We start from the raw sequence: 18,002 nt of genomic DNA, 5'->3' as shown, positions 1-18,002 counted from the left end.
TTGAAATCTTTTGAAAGTATTAGTAACTTTTGAAACTTGAGGCGTGGAATGGTATGAAGATTTCAGTATCTCAATTTATTCACAATTTATTCTTTACCCTTTGGAATGATGGTTTTTACAGCTTTTTGGAGAAGCAAATCAAGTTTTTACAGTAATGTACCTTGAACCAAATCTGCACGAGGAGTGATTAAATTTGACTTAATTAAATTGAAGTCTTTGCTTTGGCGGGCTCTTGCTGATACAAATTTGACGTCATTCAATTCTTATAACCTCGAACCTAGTCTCTTAAAGTTGATAGGAGTATGGAGTATAGATGGCCATTTTAGTTTATAGTCAAGCTAGAGAATTGCTATATGGTCATGTTATTTTTAATTAATTGGTTAGAGTCCAAATCATTAGAAGGAAACAAAAACTCTTACCTCTAAACTTGGCGATCTCAAATTTGATTCGTCCACTTACATTACAGCCAGTCAGATGCTGTTTGTCGTATAACTTTCTGTCGTTATAACTATTCAAAATGATTTGTCTTCTGTTTTCTATCATTCGTCATTTGGCATTTGGAAGTGGTTTTCATAGTTTTTGTAGTGTCTTAGTAGTGGTGGAATAGATAGAGGTCAATCGTTGTTCTCTTGCTTCGACAGTAACTTGTTGTCCTTTCGTGACAATGCTTAAGATTTCAATTTATGGCCAGGAGTGATAGTCATATTTGTCAATCCTGGATACCTTTATTCAGAGTTTTCGGAGACTTTTGGAGCTTTTAAACAAACTTTACACGACCCCTAATACCTAATCGCCTTTTGCCCTCCCCTCGGACAGGCTAGGCTATACAAGGTTACTGGCATTCAATGATATAAACCCGTGCTGTATCTGCGATTCAAACTACAATTAGGGAGGTACTCAATTGCTTCAGCATTCATCTACATAACTCTTTTTCGAAGGTTTTTGTTACTTGTTCAATCATCATACTAAAGCTACATTTTCGGAGACTCTGAACAATATTTTTTGAAGTTCAATCGATGGTTTATGACATCATCTTTAACAAAAAACATTCATTGATTGCTATTTAACTCTCTATAAACCACTACCACAGATGTCATACGTAAACACTAGATAGAACACGACACTATCCTTTCCAGGCTATTGGAGTTTAAAGCAAAATAATGCAACTGCACGGGCTAGCTTAAAAATCACAGTAGGCCACACTAGTGGCATGAGATTCTCAAGGCTCATACAAGACATTGGGACTTCTTTGTTTACCAGGGATAAACAAGCTCTACTTAAAATTTAGTGGTACATCTAGGGTATCTTTGGGAAGAAAAGGGTATACACAAAATACAAAGGTTCGATTTATTTTGAATTGTGTTTCTGAGTCATCCTTCTCTCGATAGAAAAAGTAACAAATTTGACAACTCAACAACAATAAACCGATGAGAGATGTAATTTTTGCTTCAGCAGACTACCTCACGAACATGTAAATCACTTGACCTTTCGGTTATCGTGTTTTTTGAGACGAAAATCCTTCCTTGATCTTTTTGATTTTGATTTTTGATTCTTAAATCTTTTTTCTTAAACATCAAATTTTTCATCAATAGTATGTGCGCATTATTTGATTAATTGATTGTTTGATGGTAGAATGTCTTTTCTTGCGTGAGCTGAAAAACTTTATGAAAACTTAAACAGTGCAATGTGTGCACTTTCTGCTAAGTTTTTCAAAACTTGAAGAATACCTATTTGATGTAACGCCTTGGATGGCAGTAGTAGGCTTGAGCTGTTTAAATGTTGCGGCCTACTTTATCGGTAGAAAATTCGTCGGTATGTATCAAGTTTCGTCAACGAGTAATTTTTTTGTCACTTTTTACTACCGTAAGTTGGTCTAATGTCGACATCCCTCTTCTAATTTTGACACCCTTCTTTAAAGATTGGTGTGATCAGAAGTTTTGGATCACTGATAGACAAAAGACTTTTTCCAATCTGATAGCTAAGTAAGGGGAAATAGTTTTCATCAGCAATAGACGATAATGGCTTAACGTGAAAACTCAGATTTGATCCCCGAATATTGCCCACAATGCTTTGCGCGGAAAAAAGTTCACGGTGAAATTTTTTCTGCACAAAGCATTGTAGGGAATTCTCGGGGGTCAAATCTGAGTTTTCATGTGAAGCCGATATCGTCTATTCCGACCTTCCTACTTACTAATCGACAGTAATACGATTTGTTTCAGGATAATATAGGTTTTGTACTTCAGACAGGCACAAAGTCATAGCGACTTAGAACTTATCTCACTCCTGATATCCCCCATCATTCATTGCGACTGTGAAAAAATGTCACTTTTCTCAACATCCTAACGTTGATGTATAAACATTTGGTATCATCTAAATACTTTTCAGATAGGTCATTCGTCGTGTATGGTTGCTTAGGAGCTTTGGAGAATTTTGTCCACAAACTATTTTACTTTGACGTGGTGTGGTCAATGATTGAATTATTTCGCAATCTTTCTCTTTGGAAGGTCGTCTCATCATTATTCTGTTAAGACAACCATTTATAAATTGTTGAATAATTTGTTTACGAAAAACAGTGATTTCTAGGTTCGGTTATTTACTGTAATTTTTGAAAATATCGACTTTTTGCTGACTTCGATTGTCAATACATATTGTCACTTCATGCCCATGTGTAGTATATCTAGGTGATTGGAGTACAACGGCATCAAACTATTTTTTGGATTTTCATTGCTTTTCAGTTGGCTGGACATGACAAATCCACTTTAAGTAATACACACCTTTTTATTAGAACCCAGTTTATAAGAACGTTGAGGCTCGAATTTAGAAGGAAAATGAGTAGATCGTAAGAACATGAACAAGAAAAAAACGCAAGAGAACATTTCAGGCTCAAAATTGTCAAAAATAAGCACATCCAGGCTCAGCCCAAGTTCAGACGTTCTAATAAAAAAAAGTGTTTATAAGATTCCCCTGTAAGCATCCCTCACAACAAGAATCAAGGAATGTTTTAAATTTTTAGCATTGTTGACATTCCCATTTCTACATACTTTCAAGTCCCAAAATCGGATAAGTCTTGACTAATAGAGGGTTAATAACCATTTTTATCAGTGCTATGAGAATAGTTTTCAATTTAACAGCCCACAGTCGCTGAAACCAAACATGTATAGAGATCAAGTCGCCTTTAAAAAATATTATTTGTCTGTGAAAATTTATACAGTTGTATATCAAGGTTTTGGTTACTCAAAAATGGTTCTGTTTCTACGAAAATATTTGCTTATGAAATGACCCAAATCTACCTGCTTTTATTGAAGATCCTTCAAATGACAGTATTTTCTATGAAAGCATATAATGAAAGCTACTAAGGATTTTGACTGGGTTCTGCTATTACAGTATAACAATTAAACCCTGAAAAAATTCTTACAAACGAAAAAAAACATATCTATCAAAAACAAATATTTGCAACCTGATAGTTGTTTTAGCCAAGACCATTTAAATTTTGTTTCTACTGTTTCAAACAAATTGTTTTGTGAAAAGGTTTTAACGACAGGTTTTTTATTGAAGACCTGCCTTGAAATTTGGGATTACAATTTCTGGAACTGAAATTTCTGTTTTGTGCTCCTTTAGGTCCTCACAGTTTTTAAAAAAGCTATTTTTTGATTAAACGTCATTTAAAGTTTGCTTTCTGAATAGGATTTCTGTGATCAATGAAAATTCAAGTACTGTCTATTGAGTTTTTTAAGATACTTCACTGATCGGTCATTTGAAGTAATAGAAATGACGCGTTCTTGGAGAAAAAGTATCAAAATTGTTTTATTACAGGACCAATCAACTCAAATAAGAGCTTGTAAAAACTCCAACTTGTCTCATTTAGCTGGACACTTCTTTCGATCGACCAATGAGCCAGTATATGACCATCTGAAACCTCGGTTGCATTTTAATTATAAATGAGAGGTCTGATAAAAGTATACTGCGGAACCCCACCTTTTTCATTGTCATCCCAAAACCCTTGAAGATGTCTTTATAAAGTTTTCAGTATTTTGTTGCCTACCACTCAAATAATACACTGAAATTGCCTTTAAAAAAATGGCAATTACATTGTAAATTGGGTAAAATTTTCCCTTTGAAAGTAAAGAGTGTACGTTCTGTCCAGAAAAAAAAACACTTTATGCCAGTCCCCACTACCGAAGGAATTCCCTTTTCTTGGTATCCCTTTTACTTCGTTTTTGGAAAGTGTCATTTTTCATGAGAAGGGGCCATAAGAACCATAAAATCGGTTGTCAGCCTCCAACAAGTAATAAGTTCTAAAGAGATTTCATATTTTAACATTTTGAATTTTTCCGCACTAAACGTCATTTTAATTACTCTGGTTTTCCAATTTTGTCATTTGTTTTTCGGCCGGCGTCGCAAGCAAACTATAAAGAAACAAAAATAACATAAAGATGCTAGTGACTGTAATTAAGTAGAGAAATGTTGCAATCTTTTTATTATGTTTATGGTCATGTGAAAACATTCTACTACACGATAAAAAAGTTTTTTTCATTATCGCTGTGTTTGCTGTGTTTGCTGGTTGATTGCTTTGCTTCACTTTGATATGGTGTGTTTCCTTGCTAAAATCACCATACAGTCAACTATCGCTAATTCGAACTCGAATCAAATAGTAGAGTGCCGTTTATGAGAGTTTCTTGTTGACGATGGCTTATAACATTATCGATATAGGGGTGTAGTGAATAGTAGAGAGCGTCAACAGTAGTTTATTGAAGAAGAACAATTCATTAATTTGATGAAATAGATTCGAGATTCGTTTCGAGAATTTTGGTCTTTTAAAAAGTACTTATTCCTGGACAGACAGACTTAAAATTGGAGATTCAACATCATTAATAGTATGAAAATTCGGAAGAAGGGGATTTTGTCCGAATTTCAATCATAGAGATAAAGGATTTTTATTTGACACGAGAGAAAGTCTTCTTTGCTTCCCACTCAATCCTATTTAAAAAAGATATATTTCATAATATTTTATGTTTTCACATAATTCTTCCTTTAGGGGGAGAACATTTGTCTCCTTTTTTAGTTTGTAGTGGTTTATCAGGAGACACTATCACATCCGTCAACCTTTCATATTTTTTCTTTTTTTTTGAAAATTTCATTCTTTTAATGAAAATATTTTTACTTGATTTCTAGTGCCAATCTATCTATGAAATCATACTTTCTTGTTTTTTTTCTTATTTGATTGAATTTGAATATCATGCTGAATTTATAGATTTGAAGCTTTAATTGGAGAAGGTATTTTGCTTAACGTTAAGCTATCACTTGGTCAAGTTAGATATGTACTGGCTGGTTGACTTAAAAAACCTTAGACGCTTGGCGACTCCCTGAAACCCAATGCCAATGGACTCTTGGATGAGCTCAAACTAACCTTTTAAGAAAGAATTTATGAATTTAACTTCGAAAGCTTATATCTTGTCAACCACGTGACCAAATTTAAAACGTTTCTAAATCCCAGTTAGACCATCCTCTGTTTAGTAAAGAGCAACTTCTAAATTTCTTTTCGGCCCTAGTCAGAATGTTTCAAAAATCCAAAGTTTTTTTTAAGTCATCCAGTAGTTACCCTTGTAGGAATCACGTAGGAATGTGAAAGTGATCGTTCTAAGTAGTGCGTTTAGTAGTAGTTTAGTGGAAATTCCTGAAATCTGAAAAATGCCTTGTCATGTCCTTTGTTTGATATGTCTCTCAAATTTATTCGTCCAAAATTTCCTTCCACTCTTGAGGTGGAAAATTTCTTGGAAGGAAATAAACTCTTTGTTTCCCTTAAGTAAGACAGACCTATAAAAGCTATAATGACTAATCTTTACAGAGAAACTTTATAAGTTATTTTGTTTATTTATTGACAGCCGTCGACCACAAGGAAAGTAACGCTGACAAAATGTGTTGCAAAATTTTCAAGGTCAGAAAAAATAGGTTATATTATAAGAAGATAGAAAAGATTCAAATCTTATGTATTGATTCTTAAGTTGTAATAAAGCTCCTATCATTGTTTGCTTTATTGAATACCATTCAAAAGTTCGAAAAGTGACCGTATCAAGAATCCTTGAAACTTACCAAGAATAAACCCTTTTGATTGGAGTAACTTGTAAGGAAAAGACTAGCTACAAGTCCCTGAAAAAAAAAAGATGCTTATTACTGCAGAAACTTTGTTATGATGGAAGTGAAGTTTGTAATTTGAGATTTTGTCAAGGGTCAAATACTACCTAAACTACGTACGAGTTGACTTGTTTCATCTTTTCATTAGAAAATAAACAAAATAGTAATGTCACAATGAAATGGTGTGTTTCTTGGAAAATGGTATGGAAAAATTTTGATTCTTCTAGTTTTAAAAAGTCCAAATAATGTCGACTCTATTTATGAAGCATCACGAATAGTGAAAAAATAAACGGTTGATGAAGCTTCTATCAAGGGTTTTGAAGGTTAATGTTTACAGAGTGTTGAATATTTCTTATAGAGAAAACACTGCTGGATATACAGTGTGAAAAACGGCGGAAGAAGTATAATGTTACATTTTATCGTACGTTTGCTCGCTTACTCTTTCGTTGTGTGTGTTTGTATGTACAATTTTTACATTGGTTTTTCCATTCGTTGCTGACTGGTCATGTTTGTTGATTTTTTGATTTTATATATTTTCATTGTTTGTTTTTAATTTTTTTGGGAAACATCAACGTTTTAGGCGTTTTTGGTTTACAACTACAGTTGATATTCTCTAACTCGACGTTCTACTACTCGATAACTCCCTCATTCGATAAAATTTGAAGCCCCAGTCATCAAGAATTTCTCATAAACGACGCTCTATTATTCGATGAAAATTTCCCCTGAAGATCGAATTAGAGAGCGTCAACTGTATCTAAGAGAGGCTTTCGTTCTGATAATTCTGTTATTTTCACCCAATCTTATTGCTCCTTAGCCTAGAAACCTAAGCTAGTTTGATTCAGTCACTAGGATAAATCTGATGATACCTTACCGGGGAAAACTTCGTCGGGGAAAATTTTCGTCGGTGAAAATTTTCGTCGGGAAAAAATATTCGTCACTTGGCCAAAATTTCGTCACTTTTCCCCGACGAAGTTTTCCCCGATAAGGTAATTTGTGACTGGATATTAACTCCAAGGCAAATTTAAAATCCGTAAATATAAAAAATTGTTAAAGCACCAAAAACGCTATATTGTTAAAAGCCGTGTGTCCTAGCCTTGTGAATACGGGCTTAGTTAACTAGTCTTATTGCTCCTGTCATCTTATAAGGGAAAGAAGACCTTTAAGTCACTATTATCACCTTATTAGGCAATTGTCATTGCTAGATCCAAACTGGAAGAGGACTGAGATTCAGACTAAGCCATTAAGTTCTTCGCTGTTCTTCGTACGGATTTTACCTATTAAATGTTTTTCATGATATCTAATATTTCAAACAAAAAAAGGGTAGAAATTTGAATTTTTAAGTCTTTTTAATTTGGTTTTGAAAAGGTATAAAAGGTTGATGTCTTTGGAGTCAAACTGTGTTATTCTTACTCGTTTTGATAAGGTGGTTGTTTTTTTAGAAACACCGAAAAAGGTTCTTCTTATTTCGCTTACGTAGGTGAATGATGAGAAATATTTTCAGTTTGTTTTTGGCCTGTGTCATTTTCAGGATATAGGCATATGGATATAGGCATATGGACTTCGAAAGTATTAGTCGCTTAAAGAGGATGGGCATGGGGTCTCAGCTGAAAACGATCGTACGTTCTGACCAATGTTTGTTAGGTCTTTTAAAATCGAACCCTTAAAAGAAACAGGAGCAATTGGTGTAAACTCAACAGTTACAGTGATGATCTTCATCTATACATGAACGAACAAATTCCCAGATTCCAAAGCTTTCTTTTTCAATGCAGAATAACCTATACTGTGATAACCTATACTGTATAAAGAATAAAGAATTCAATATATGCTGGGTTTTTTTTTTTGGGGGGGGGGTTGAATACAAAAAACGTGGTGCCCTCTTTTAATCAAGATGTTTTATTAATTAGGGTTGTCTCATGCAAGTCAATTACGAGAAAATTAAACCTCTCTATTCGTTTACTAAGTGGTTCTTCTTGTTTATTAATTACTGATTCGATTGCGCCATTATGTACCGTATTTAAAAACAAGTCGCAACATTATAAGAACTTCAAATTTTTGAAACCTAATTTGAACCTTTTGTGCGCAAAAATGTGATGGAAATGTTTCTATTTTAAGGATTTTGTGACTATTCTTGATTTCCTCAAATATTACATCTAGGCTCTATGCTTGATTCCTCAAAGCCTGAGAATGTTCTTCAATTTTTGGCATCCTAAGCATGTTCTTATAAATTTACACATATTTGTAGAAATTGGGAGTAGGTGAGTATATGTAGAGAAATGAATTTTGATGTCTCCACCGCCAATTAGTCGCCAGTAATGAGATTGTAATGAGCTTGGCAAATTTGTTCCTATGGTTCATTAATCCGGGATGGCTTCTCATTTTGATGGTTTTAATTTTCAGCAGGATGTGTAGGAAACACTGGCTTGTTTCATTCGTTTGCTTACGGCTCTCAGTTTTTCTTTTTTTGATAGCTTCTAGCTTATGGTTGTGTTGATGGAGTTACAAAAGTTCTAATGGTTCTTTAGCTAACTGCTACATTCGATACCCAGTACCCGCTTTCGAAAATATTTTATGTGACTGTTATTTTATAATATAAACACATATTTTATAACTTTGTAAAATTGTCAAATGTTTGGAACCTTTTTGATTGCAATGAACGAGTTTTCCCCATTAGGAATGTTTTTAAGGGCCAAATGAATTCAGCTTTAAATGATCTCAATTTGAGACTTGAATCTCATTTTGAAGAAAAGTCATTTTTTACTCTTGCTTGTTGCCACTATGTTAGTCTTTGCTCAAGCCTTTTGATTTGTTTTATTTAGCACATGACACAAATATTTGTGATAAGGGAATCATTTTTAATGCTATTTGACATTTGACCTTGCAAGGAGATGGATTCTCAAATACTCGATGATAGAAGTGAACATGAAGAATTTCCACTTTGAAGTTGGTTTTTGGGAACCTTTGTAGTTATGGTTAATTATGATTAGACTTTGTCAGGAACTGGTTTGAGTGTAATGATTTGACTTTACCAGGGGTGCTGAATATAGCTAGAGACAGTATCTCCGAAAATCGGAGCATTAATTTTCTGATTGTTTTTTTATTGAAATATTTGGTTACTGGTACGTTTTTTAATTCATGTATAAGCTATGATTAAAATTTTGACTCATAATCACTTTGTTAGTGACTTGATCTTTAAGGTTGAAAGGTTAAGTTGCTGTTAAACTGGACCAATTCCATATTTCTTGTCTGACATGCAAATCTAATTTTGGTAAATGATACGATTGATTTACGTCTCTCTTTCATATTTGGTTTTTCTCACTTTCTTTCTTTCCTATAATTATGGTCTTTAAATTTTGTTTTTATTTGTTTGTTTGTTTTCGTCATTAAGTCCTGACTGATCTACTCAACTGTTTTCGAAAAGTCGTTTGTCAGTTTCTTTCTTGATCAGAAGTAATAATTTATTCAAGCTTTGGTTTAAAATTCAGCAAAATCACTGTTTCAAGTGAGTGCATTTTCCAGTCAAACATTTTTCAAACTATACACCCAACCAAGCTTATAATAATGACGCCAAAGTCATCACTCCAGACTTAATAAAATAAAGAATACTTTTAATGTTCTATGTTTGTTTTTGTTTGTTCGTCAAATTTGGCTTATTTCGACCGAAAGGTTTTTACCAAATCCATGCTAAGCTGTCGTCATTCCATAACTTTTGTTTTCGTCTTGGTTCAATCCTAACTATGTCGTGTGCGTGGTGGTGGGTCGTTTTTTTCAGTTGTTCATTTCCTTTTTTATGTGGGTTTTTCTGACTCTTTTTTTCATATCTATACTTGATGTTTAATGACTTGAACTTGGCCTTGAAGTTGGTTTTGAAGAAACAGTTTTATGATATATGGATTTTATGGTTTAATAGGTTTGACAGACTTGCTTAACGAATAGTTTTATTGTGCTTAGTATTTGTGTGCTTTTTATCTCGCAATAAGAAATTTAGTGTAGGCTTTCAAGGTTTTCCGAGAGATGACCAAATATAGAAATGAGTCTTTCTCAATTTATTTGTTTTCTTGCTATCGAATCGAAATTTCATTTGATTCTACTGTACTTTGCCTTTAGGTTATGCGTCTTACAATGTGTTGAAAGAGATATGTGAAGTATGCCGGAAGCTAAACCTCTTCCTTCCCATTTTTGTCATTACTTGAACTACCTTCTTTTTAATTCTATAGCACGAATATAGAACCTTTTCTGTGGAGTTAATCCTCTATATATGTAAACTAAAATGCCTTACACATTTCAAAAGTTAACGTCCGCTGACGTCATACATACACATTTTTCAATGGGTGGTCATTTTGTTTTACCAGTTTTTTTTTTTAATACTGTAATGCTGAATAAAGTAAAGAACTCAAGAATTTTGATGGAGGTTCTTCTTCCTTCCTCGTTTTGGAACGCCAATGAGCACGATATATGTAGTGTTTATTTAAATTAATCCTGCTCTCTCTCTAATTACAAAATACCTTGGCACATGCACCTCCTTCTTAACTTCCGTTGACTTTCACATACTCCATAAATTGAAGAAGGTATGTCAGCAGCTCATTTCATCTGACAGGATGGACATTCCCCTCTCTTTAAGTACTGCACAATTATTCCATTAGACCAGCTTAAAGAATATATACAAAGGCTATATTTTAATGAGAGATGGTATTTGTCATTTGTTGTTTAGCAGTCTAGCATCTTTCTTGTGTTCTGGGCTACTATTAGTGAGAAGGTATTCGTTTAGTCATCACTCATGCATTCTACCTGCCATTATAATTTTTGTCAGATGGACATTAATTACCTACATCATGCCATACATCAATTTTGTCAACATTGTACAGGATTAAAAGTAATGCTTCACATACGGATGTGCCTTTCTTCCTTTTTGTGTGTATTCTCTATACCTTTGTAAGAAGGTTCAAATAAAAGCATCATTTGTTTATAAGCACTTAGAATTTATCATTTTAGAATTATGGAATTTTGACTTTGTTTGTTGTTCTGTGGGTAAATTTTTAGTTTTTCTCTTTCATATGTTTGAGTAACATCGAGGGCTTTTATTTATAATTTTTCATGTCTAAAAACTACTTCATAATAATGATATGAGATGCGATTGTAAGTCTGGAATTTCAAGCTTTAAAATTATCAAGTCTGGATGCTTATATAAAACCTAAAGTGGTTTGTGTTTAAGACGCAGTGCGAGTACAAAAATTATTTATGTCAATCTCTCATATGAAATGAAATCCAATGTTTTTTATTTTCGCTTTTCCTGTTCCTTTTCAACTCCATCCTCTATTACTTCGCATGGTTCCATTTTTTCCATCATTCATCAATTCACTCTACTGTACTTCCACCATAATATTTTCTTTCGCTTCATTTTTATTCAGAGTGAAAAATTTGAAAATATTGCGGTAGTGGTATACAAGAAACACAAAATGAGATGACTTTTTGTAGTATGATAGTTTGTTATCAATGTTAATTAATTAATCAATGTTTTATTACTCTGTGTGGTGTAATGACGTGATGTATCTTTTTGTATTTTTCTATGTTCAATCTACTGCTTTATTTACCGGATCTATAATGTTCAACTTTAATACTGGATCCTCGCATTTTATTATCCGAGAGCTTAAATTACTGATGCTAAGGCAAAACGTTTTTTCATCTCTCTTTGTTTTAAAGTTCTACTGAAAATGCAACATTAAGTTTAGAATTAATCAAAGATAAATTTGTCAGATAAACGAACCGATTTACTGTTGTTTCCTTTGGAATTTTGGACTGACTATATTCGTTACTTTATGAAACACTGGTGTTGAGTTTGCAAATAATTGTCGTGTTATTGTAGAGTTTATGATAAACACTGGGATTGATATTTGTAATGTTTGCAATGATGTAAATGTTTCAACATTTCACAGTCGAGAGCTATAAAATTCTGTATGATGGGATATGTTTGAACTAACATTACAGTTTTCATCATGGTTTGATACAATGCTTAAAAGATTGGACAAACTGTTTCTAAATCTTAAGCTATAAGTATTTTAAATTGAAGAGGAATTCGACAGCAACTTTAGACTCAAGAGTGGCATCTTCTATATGGCAATTCTACATAGAAACCTTTTCCTTGATATGTTGTTTTCTTCAGTTTTTTTTGGGAGGGTAAACCTTAATCGTTTAGAATTTTTTTTTAAAAGTCCTTGTTCTATAAGTTAAATGACTGTTATTATTGCTTGATTATGTTGGTATGGTGAAAGGTTAAAAATCATCTGCAATTTGGAAAAGCTGTTATTTTCTGTTAATCACTAGAGTTTCAATAAGCTCTTTATAGCTCTTTAAGTCAAGGCTTTTTGCAGGAGATTTTCGAAGATGGCAGTAGGAGATCTTAAGGAGATTCTTGGTGTCTAAAAGTCGTTGTTTTTCTTGTTCATTTGGAATTCACCTATGATTAGCAACATCATTTTCGACGTCTTGCATATACGGCTAAAGTTCTGTCTTAAAGGTTAGAGTGTTTACTTACTCATCAAATTTAATTCACAAGCTTTTTTACATTGGATTGACACGGATGTGGAGCAAGATTGGTCGGAAAGAAGAAAAGGAAAAATATTTTTTGCTTTTATCAGCATAGGCAGACACTTTCCTGATATGAAAGATGTGTCTGATATGAAACGAGAATACTTATGTAAAAATTAAACCTTTAATTTGGAATTTTTGTTCCGTAATATTTTAAAAATCTTCATTGCGATTATTGTCAATTTTATTATGAAAGCTCATTGCCTTTTTTTGCTGAATGGGATGTTTTCCACTGACTCATATGTATACAAACGAACTACTTCTGGAATTTCATTGACCGTAAGACTTTTGAGTAGAGAATTTGAAGAGGTACTTGATTGCTCCTTGAAATGGATGACGGTGAAATCTGAAATATGTTATTTTGATGCCATGTGAAGGTATTTTTTACTTTGATCGTACAAAGCTCCATTAAAATATTTAAAACGGTTTGTTGCTTTTTAATGGATATTATAATGTTTAAATTGACTTGAGTGAAGAATAATAATTCGATTGATCAAAGTGTGAATGTTTTCGTTTTTTTTATGAATCCATTACAATGGCAGATTTGGGGATTTATTTATAACGAAGTGCTTCTTCACATAAGAGAAATTTTGGTACGAAAAGAGTTTTGTCATAAATTCAGAGATCCTCTTCACTTTTTCATTGTCAACAAAAATCGCAAATCTAGAGCTAGAATACTAAGTACTTTTTCTTGTTGTTTTTGAATTGAAAATGAAATCTGAAATTTTTCCCACATTCAAAAGAAACTGCTGATCACGCACGTATAAACGTTGCCTGATGACCAAAAGAAAATACAATACGTGTTTAAGTAATCTGATGGCAATTTGATGTTATCTTTACAATTCTGTGTAATTAATTTCAGTTGACCTCATCATCATCAACTAGTTCATTAAGTGATCTATTATTATGCTCAATTACACTTTCATAAGTTTTTCTGGTAGTTACTCCTTATTACTACAAGCATGTCTTACCATAATGCAGTGCGTGTGTTCTTTAGACGGAAAGTCGGTTGGTTGGTTGGTTGGTTGGTTGGTTGGTTGGTTGGTAGGTAGGCATTCCACTTTCTTTTGATAATATTTTGCTCCATTTTACTGTCTATCTACCTGGGAAGCATTGACATGTTTGTCATGTTTTCAATTTTCAATTTTCAGATGCTACAATAATTATAAATTGTAATGATTTCAGTTGATTTGTTGGAGCTTTATCTGTTTTAGCCAGATATGTCAAATTGCAAACTTTGTCCCTTTTACTTTTAAGTCCGGATTTTACCAGAATGTTTGGTCATATAGACTTCGACTGGATTGCACTCATCTACAAATTCACTTCTCTACACTATATTTCTAAGATTTTAATGTTTTATCCTTTTTCTCGTACGTAGTCTTGTCAAATTTAGTAGCGATATTGATAGTTTCTAGATCGGTTTCAAATTCCTTGTGGTTATAACACTATTTCTGACTCGTCTGTCAGATTATAAAAACCCTTCAAAATATTAAAAATCTCTACGTTGATGATTGATTTTTGATAGCTCGTGTGAGATTGTGTCTACAAAGGCTGCTCAAGACTATTTTATTAGTGTTTAATATTACAAAATATAGAATTTTTTCAGAGAAATTGCCTTTTCTTTTCTTACACCCCTGTATCACAGACCCACTGGGATCCCAGCTCCACTGGAAAATTTGGCAAATATTTCGTCCCCGGTGGGAAAATACCCTGGAATCTCAGCCCCACTGGGAAAATCGAAATTCCATGCTCAATATTTGCACTCCAAAACCATCCCACTGGATTTTTCAACCTTGGAACAATAGAATTTCTATCCTCATTGGGATTTCAATAGGAATTTTTATCCCAACTAAGGAAAAAAGTTCTACCGGGCCTGTGAGACATGGGTGTTTTCTTGAATCGCAAGTTGCTTGCTAAAGGTCAAGATGGCCGAGAGAGCCAAGTGTCAAGTTTGGGAAATGAGCTTTTCATTACGTTATACACGACGTTAAAATAGATTGTTTTGATATGATCTCCAAAACCATTGACGAGAATCAGTCTTGCTATTTCTAGGTCACGGATTTTTCCAGATATCTAAAAATGATTATATTCTTGTTATAAAGGTTACGAACGTTAGATAAACGTTGAAACGATGTTGTGTGCCAGCTGGGTTATTAGGTGTCTTTTGGTATGAATATTTTGGTTTAAAAATACCTAAAGCTGTAGTCTCTAAAAATATCATGGGTGACAATCAGTTTGCAGATAAATCACCTAGTTTGAAATGGAGCCATTCCATATTGATGAGTGTCAACCTGATGTAATTACAATCTCTTGTTATGAAGGAATTATTTGTTCTGTTTAAGCGTGCCTTCTCTTCTATATTCGTATCAATGAACTCTAAGATAAATACTGGAATGGACTTACAGTTGAAACTACTACAGTGTTGTGTGTCCAATTTGTAGATACAATAGATATTCTCTTTAACTTAAACCTCTATAACTCGAATGTCTCCTTTAGTCGAAGAAGAAGTTTAATGGTTATCAATGCCTGATAAACCTTAATCCTTAACTGGAAATTTTTCTTTACTAAAACGAATTTGCGTCCCCTGTGCGTGCTCAACTGTAATATATTTTGCCTTGAAGGCATTGCGCATTGTCACAAAATGGTATCTGCAGCTATGATAATTTTATCAATGTTTTTGTTCGCTATAAACTAGCCGTATTGTATAAGGGTTGCGAAGCGATGCAGACTCCACCTCAATTCGCAAGTTGCTGGCAAAATAAGAGCCACTCTGATGAAATCCCAAAAGAAACAGGGTCTTAAGCCTTATAATACCCCAAATACACCACACAAACCACGGCGGCACACAACACCCGTCGCCCCCCTCCCCGCAACGATATTTCTTTCATTCATTCTAGTTCTTCTAATATAAATGGTGCCTTAAAAAATCAAACGATATTCGTCGAACGTTCGAACATTTTTATTCGAATCGTCTGTCGAAATCATCAAAAGTAAACAAAAGTAAAAATCTACAAAGATGGCTTGTTGTTGGTTCTTGGCCAGTTTTGATTTGTTTTCTTGACAAATTCGACAAATTTGATTACCTCCGTACCCCTTTATCATTGAATATCCACTTAGTTTTGCAAAGTAAGTTTAGTTCGCTTAAAAGAGCACTCCTCCCGCCCGCGCGACCTGCAAAAACTTCTCATTTATTGACCTTATTTGATACTTGATAGTTACTTTTCAAAGTCAAGGAATGATGAAGATCCTTTCTTTCACTTTTCAAACTAATTTTTTTTCCATTTAACAGCAAAATAAACATTTAAAACCGAAGAACCATCCACTGCTTAGATTGCTTAGATGCGTGCCGCCCGCGCGGCAGTCTGATCAACTTCAGATAATTCTAAGTCCGTGTTTCGGCTTCCGGTAATTTTTTGCTGTTCACTGCTAGGGTACACCATTTTAAAACAGCATTTTTTGCAGTCCTAGCTACCAAACCGAGAAAGTTTTCGTGGCTTTAAGCCAAACCATTCAAGGTCATTTTGATAAAATCATCGGTTTGAAGATGTGATTTATATAGCAAATTTTATAGCAAATTTTCGCTTGGGATAGAAGTTAAAGGTACGTGCACAATATAGCAAAACTGCTTCGCTCATAAATTCGCTTCGCAAAAAGTGAAATTTCCCATTCTAATCTTTCTTTTAGAGTTCATTTAGGTGTTTTGTGGTGTTAAAGGTCAATTTATCATGTAAACACTATCATTTGAGATGTCTCTGATTTTTTTCTTGTTCCTTCTCTTTACTGTCTTTGAAAAACTTAAAATCTTGTAAAAAAAAGGACTTAATATGATTGATGATTGAAGAGCTCAAAAGTTACCTCAGATTTTGTTGGTCGAATGATATTTTGAATATTTGAGATTTTTTCAAATATGGATTTAGTGGTGTGTGAAATTTTGTAGTTGTTTGGAGTCTCGATTTAATATCATTCTTACTGTTCTTAGAATGTTAGAATCAGTTGGATGAATCGAGCCTAGATATTATTATATTTACACTGTTATGTAAAAGTTAAGGACCCTCCTGGCGCTCCAGAATCTTCCGGTGTTCCGGAGCACGAAAAAAACGGCACTTTTTGCTCCGGACGTTTCCGGAGCGCCGGGAGGGTCTTAGAAGTTATTGTAATACTGTTTTCAAATTGTGATTTGGAATTTTATCATATTAAATTTACCAATTGTTTTATCTACAAAGGGTACAAAATAGATCTAAAATAGAAAGAAAATTACAATAAAACGGAAAGAGAAGTTTCTTTTAAAAATCATTTTCATGTGAATGGATTCAACAATGGTGTGGGAACCACAGCCGCGAGAACACAAAACGAACAGTTTTGGTAATTTCACGAATTTCGTGCGCCGCTCATTTCGACGATCGGGCAGACGTAACAGTAGCACGAAATCGTTGAGTGATTCCAACATTAAACCTATGATGCCGTGTCGTAACTTTGAAATCGACAATGGTGTTATTGGTGGACAGAGAAGCCCTGGTAAGTTGTCTGGCCATTTAAATCTAACAAGGGTGCAGTATACAGAGTTATTTCGTCTCAGACGGATTCCCATCTCAGCAAGATATAAAAAAAAAGCTTTACCGTCTCCAAATTCAACAAAATTCTGCAAAATTTAAAGAATCTTTTGTAGTTTAAAGTCTAAGACAAAAAAACATTTTGTTTTGACCTACAATAGTAGTATACGTCTACGTAGTACGAGTCTCAAAGTGGACAAAATGCATATTCTGCTATCCCAACCAACTCTCCCGAAGGAATACTTTGATTTATTGACATAAGTTGTTGAGCGATATTATCCTTGAAATTATGTCCTGTCATTCATTGAGTTTTGAAATTTCTCTGGCAAGAGAATTTTAGTCCGTAGACCTAGAAATTCTTCTGAGGTTTCAGACAGTGCCTGGGAAACCTGGAAAGTGGAGGATTTTAGATTTTAAATCAAGGGGAGTCTTTGGGAATTTCTTTTTCAAATTGTCGATAACTCTGGGGGAAATTGGAGAATTGATGTTCCAGATTTCTTGTAAAAAGAATAGCTTGTACTTCAGGGTCTGGAGGTGTTAAAAAATAAAACAATTTCACAATTTCATCATCAGCTATGATTCCATCCAAATAACAATAGCATAATTCCAGGGAAATTAGTTATTTTCTGTTGCAAGACTAAGAGAAAACCACTTCTCGATTTTAGCCTGACCCCGATTAAGAAACTAAAAACTTCCTTTCCTACCAACTATCTATATAAACAAGTTAGTAGGTCGAAA

At 33.8% G+C, this 18,002-nt stretch overlaps 1 protein-coding gene across 2 annotated transcripts in view; it reads left to right on the top strand.

Annotated features, from left to right (window-relative positions):
- Positions 1-18,002, top strand: part of LOC136816270 (N-chimaerin-like) — a 51,527-nt gene that overhangs the window by 10,771 nt on the left and 22,754 nt on the right. Inside the window, exon 1 of one of the 2 annotated variants that reach the window (XM_067072596.1) lies at positions 16,941-17,229. The exons of the other annotated variant lie outside the window; for it this stretch is intronic. Within the exon in view, the coding sequence (XP_066928697.1) occupies positions 17,019-17,229 (211 nt within the window). The 5' untranslated portion in view covers positions 16,941-17,018. Of the gene's footprint in view, positions 1-16,940; positions 17,230-18,002 lie in introns of those variants that run through there. 2 annotated transcript variants of the gene reach the window in all.

The sequence above is a fragment of the Clytia hemisphaerica genome, unplaced genomic scaffold (assembly GCF_902728285.1).
Source record: "Clytia hemisphaerica strain Z4C2 unplaced genomic scaffold, Clytia hemisphaerica genome assembly, whole genome shotgun sequence".
In the NCBI taxonomy this organism is placed as follows: Eukaryota; Metazoa; Cnidaria; class Hydrozoa; order Leptothecata; family Clytiidae; genus Clytia; species Clytia hemisphaerica.
This window is presented reverse-complemented; position numbering and strand designations above follow the sequence as displayed.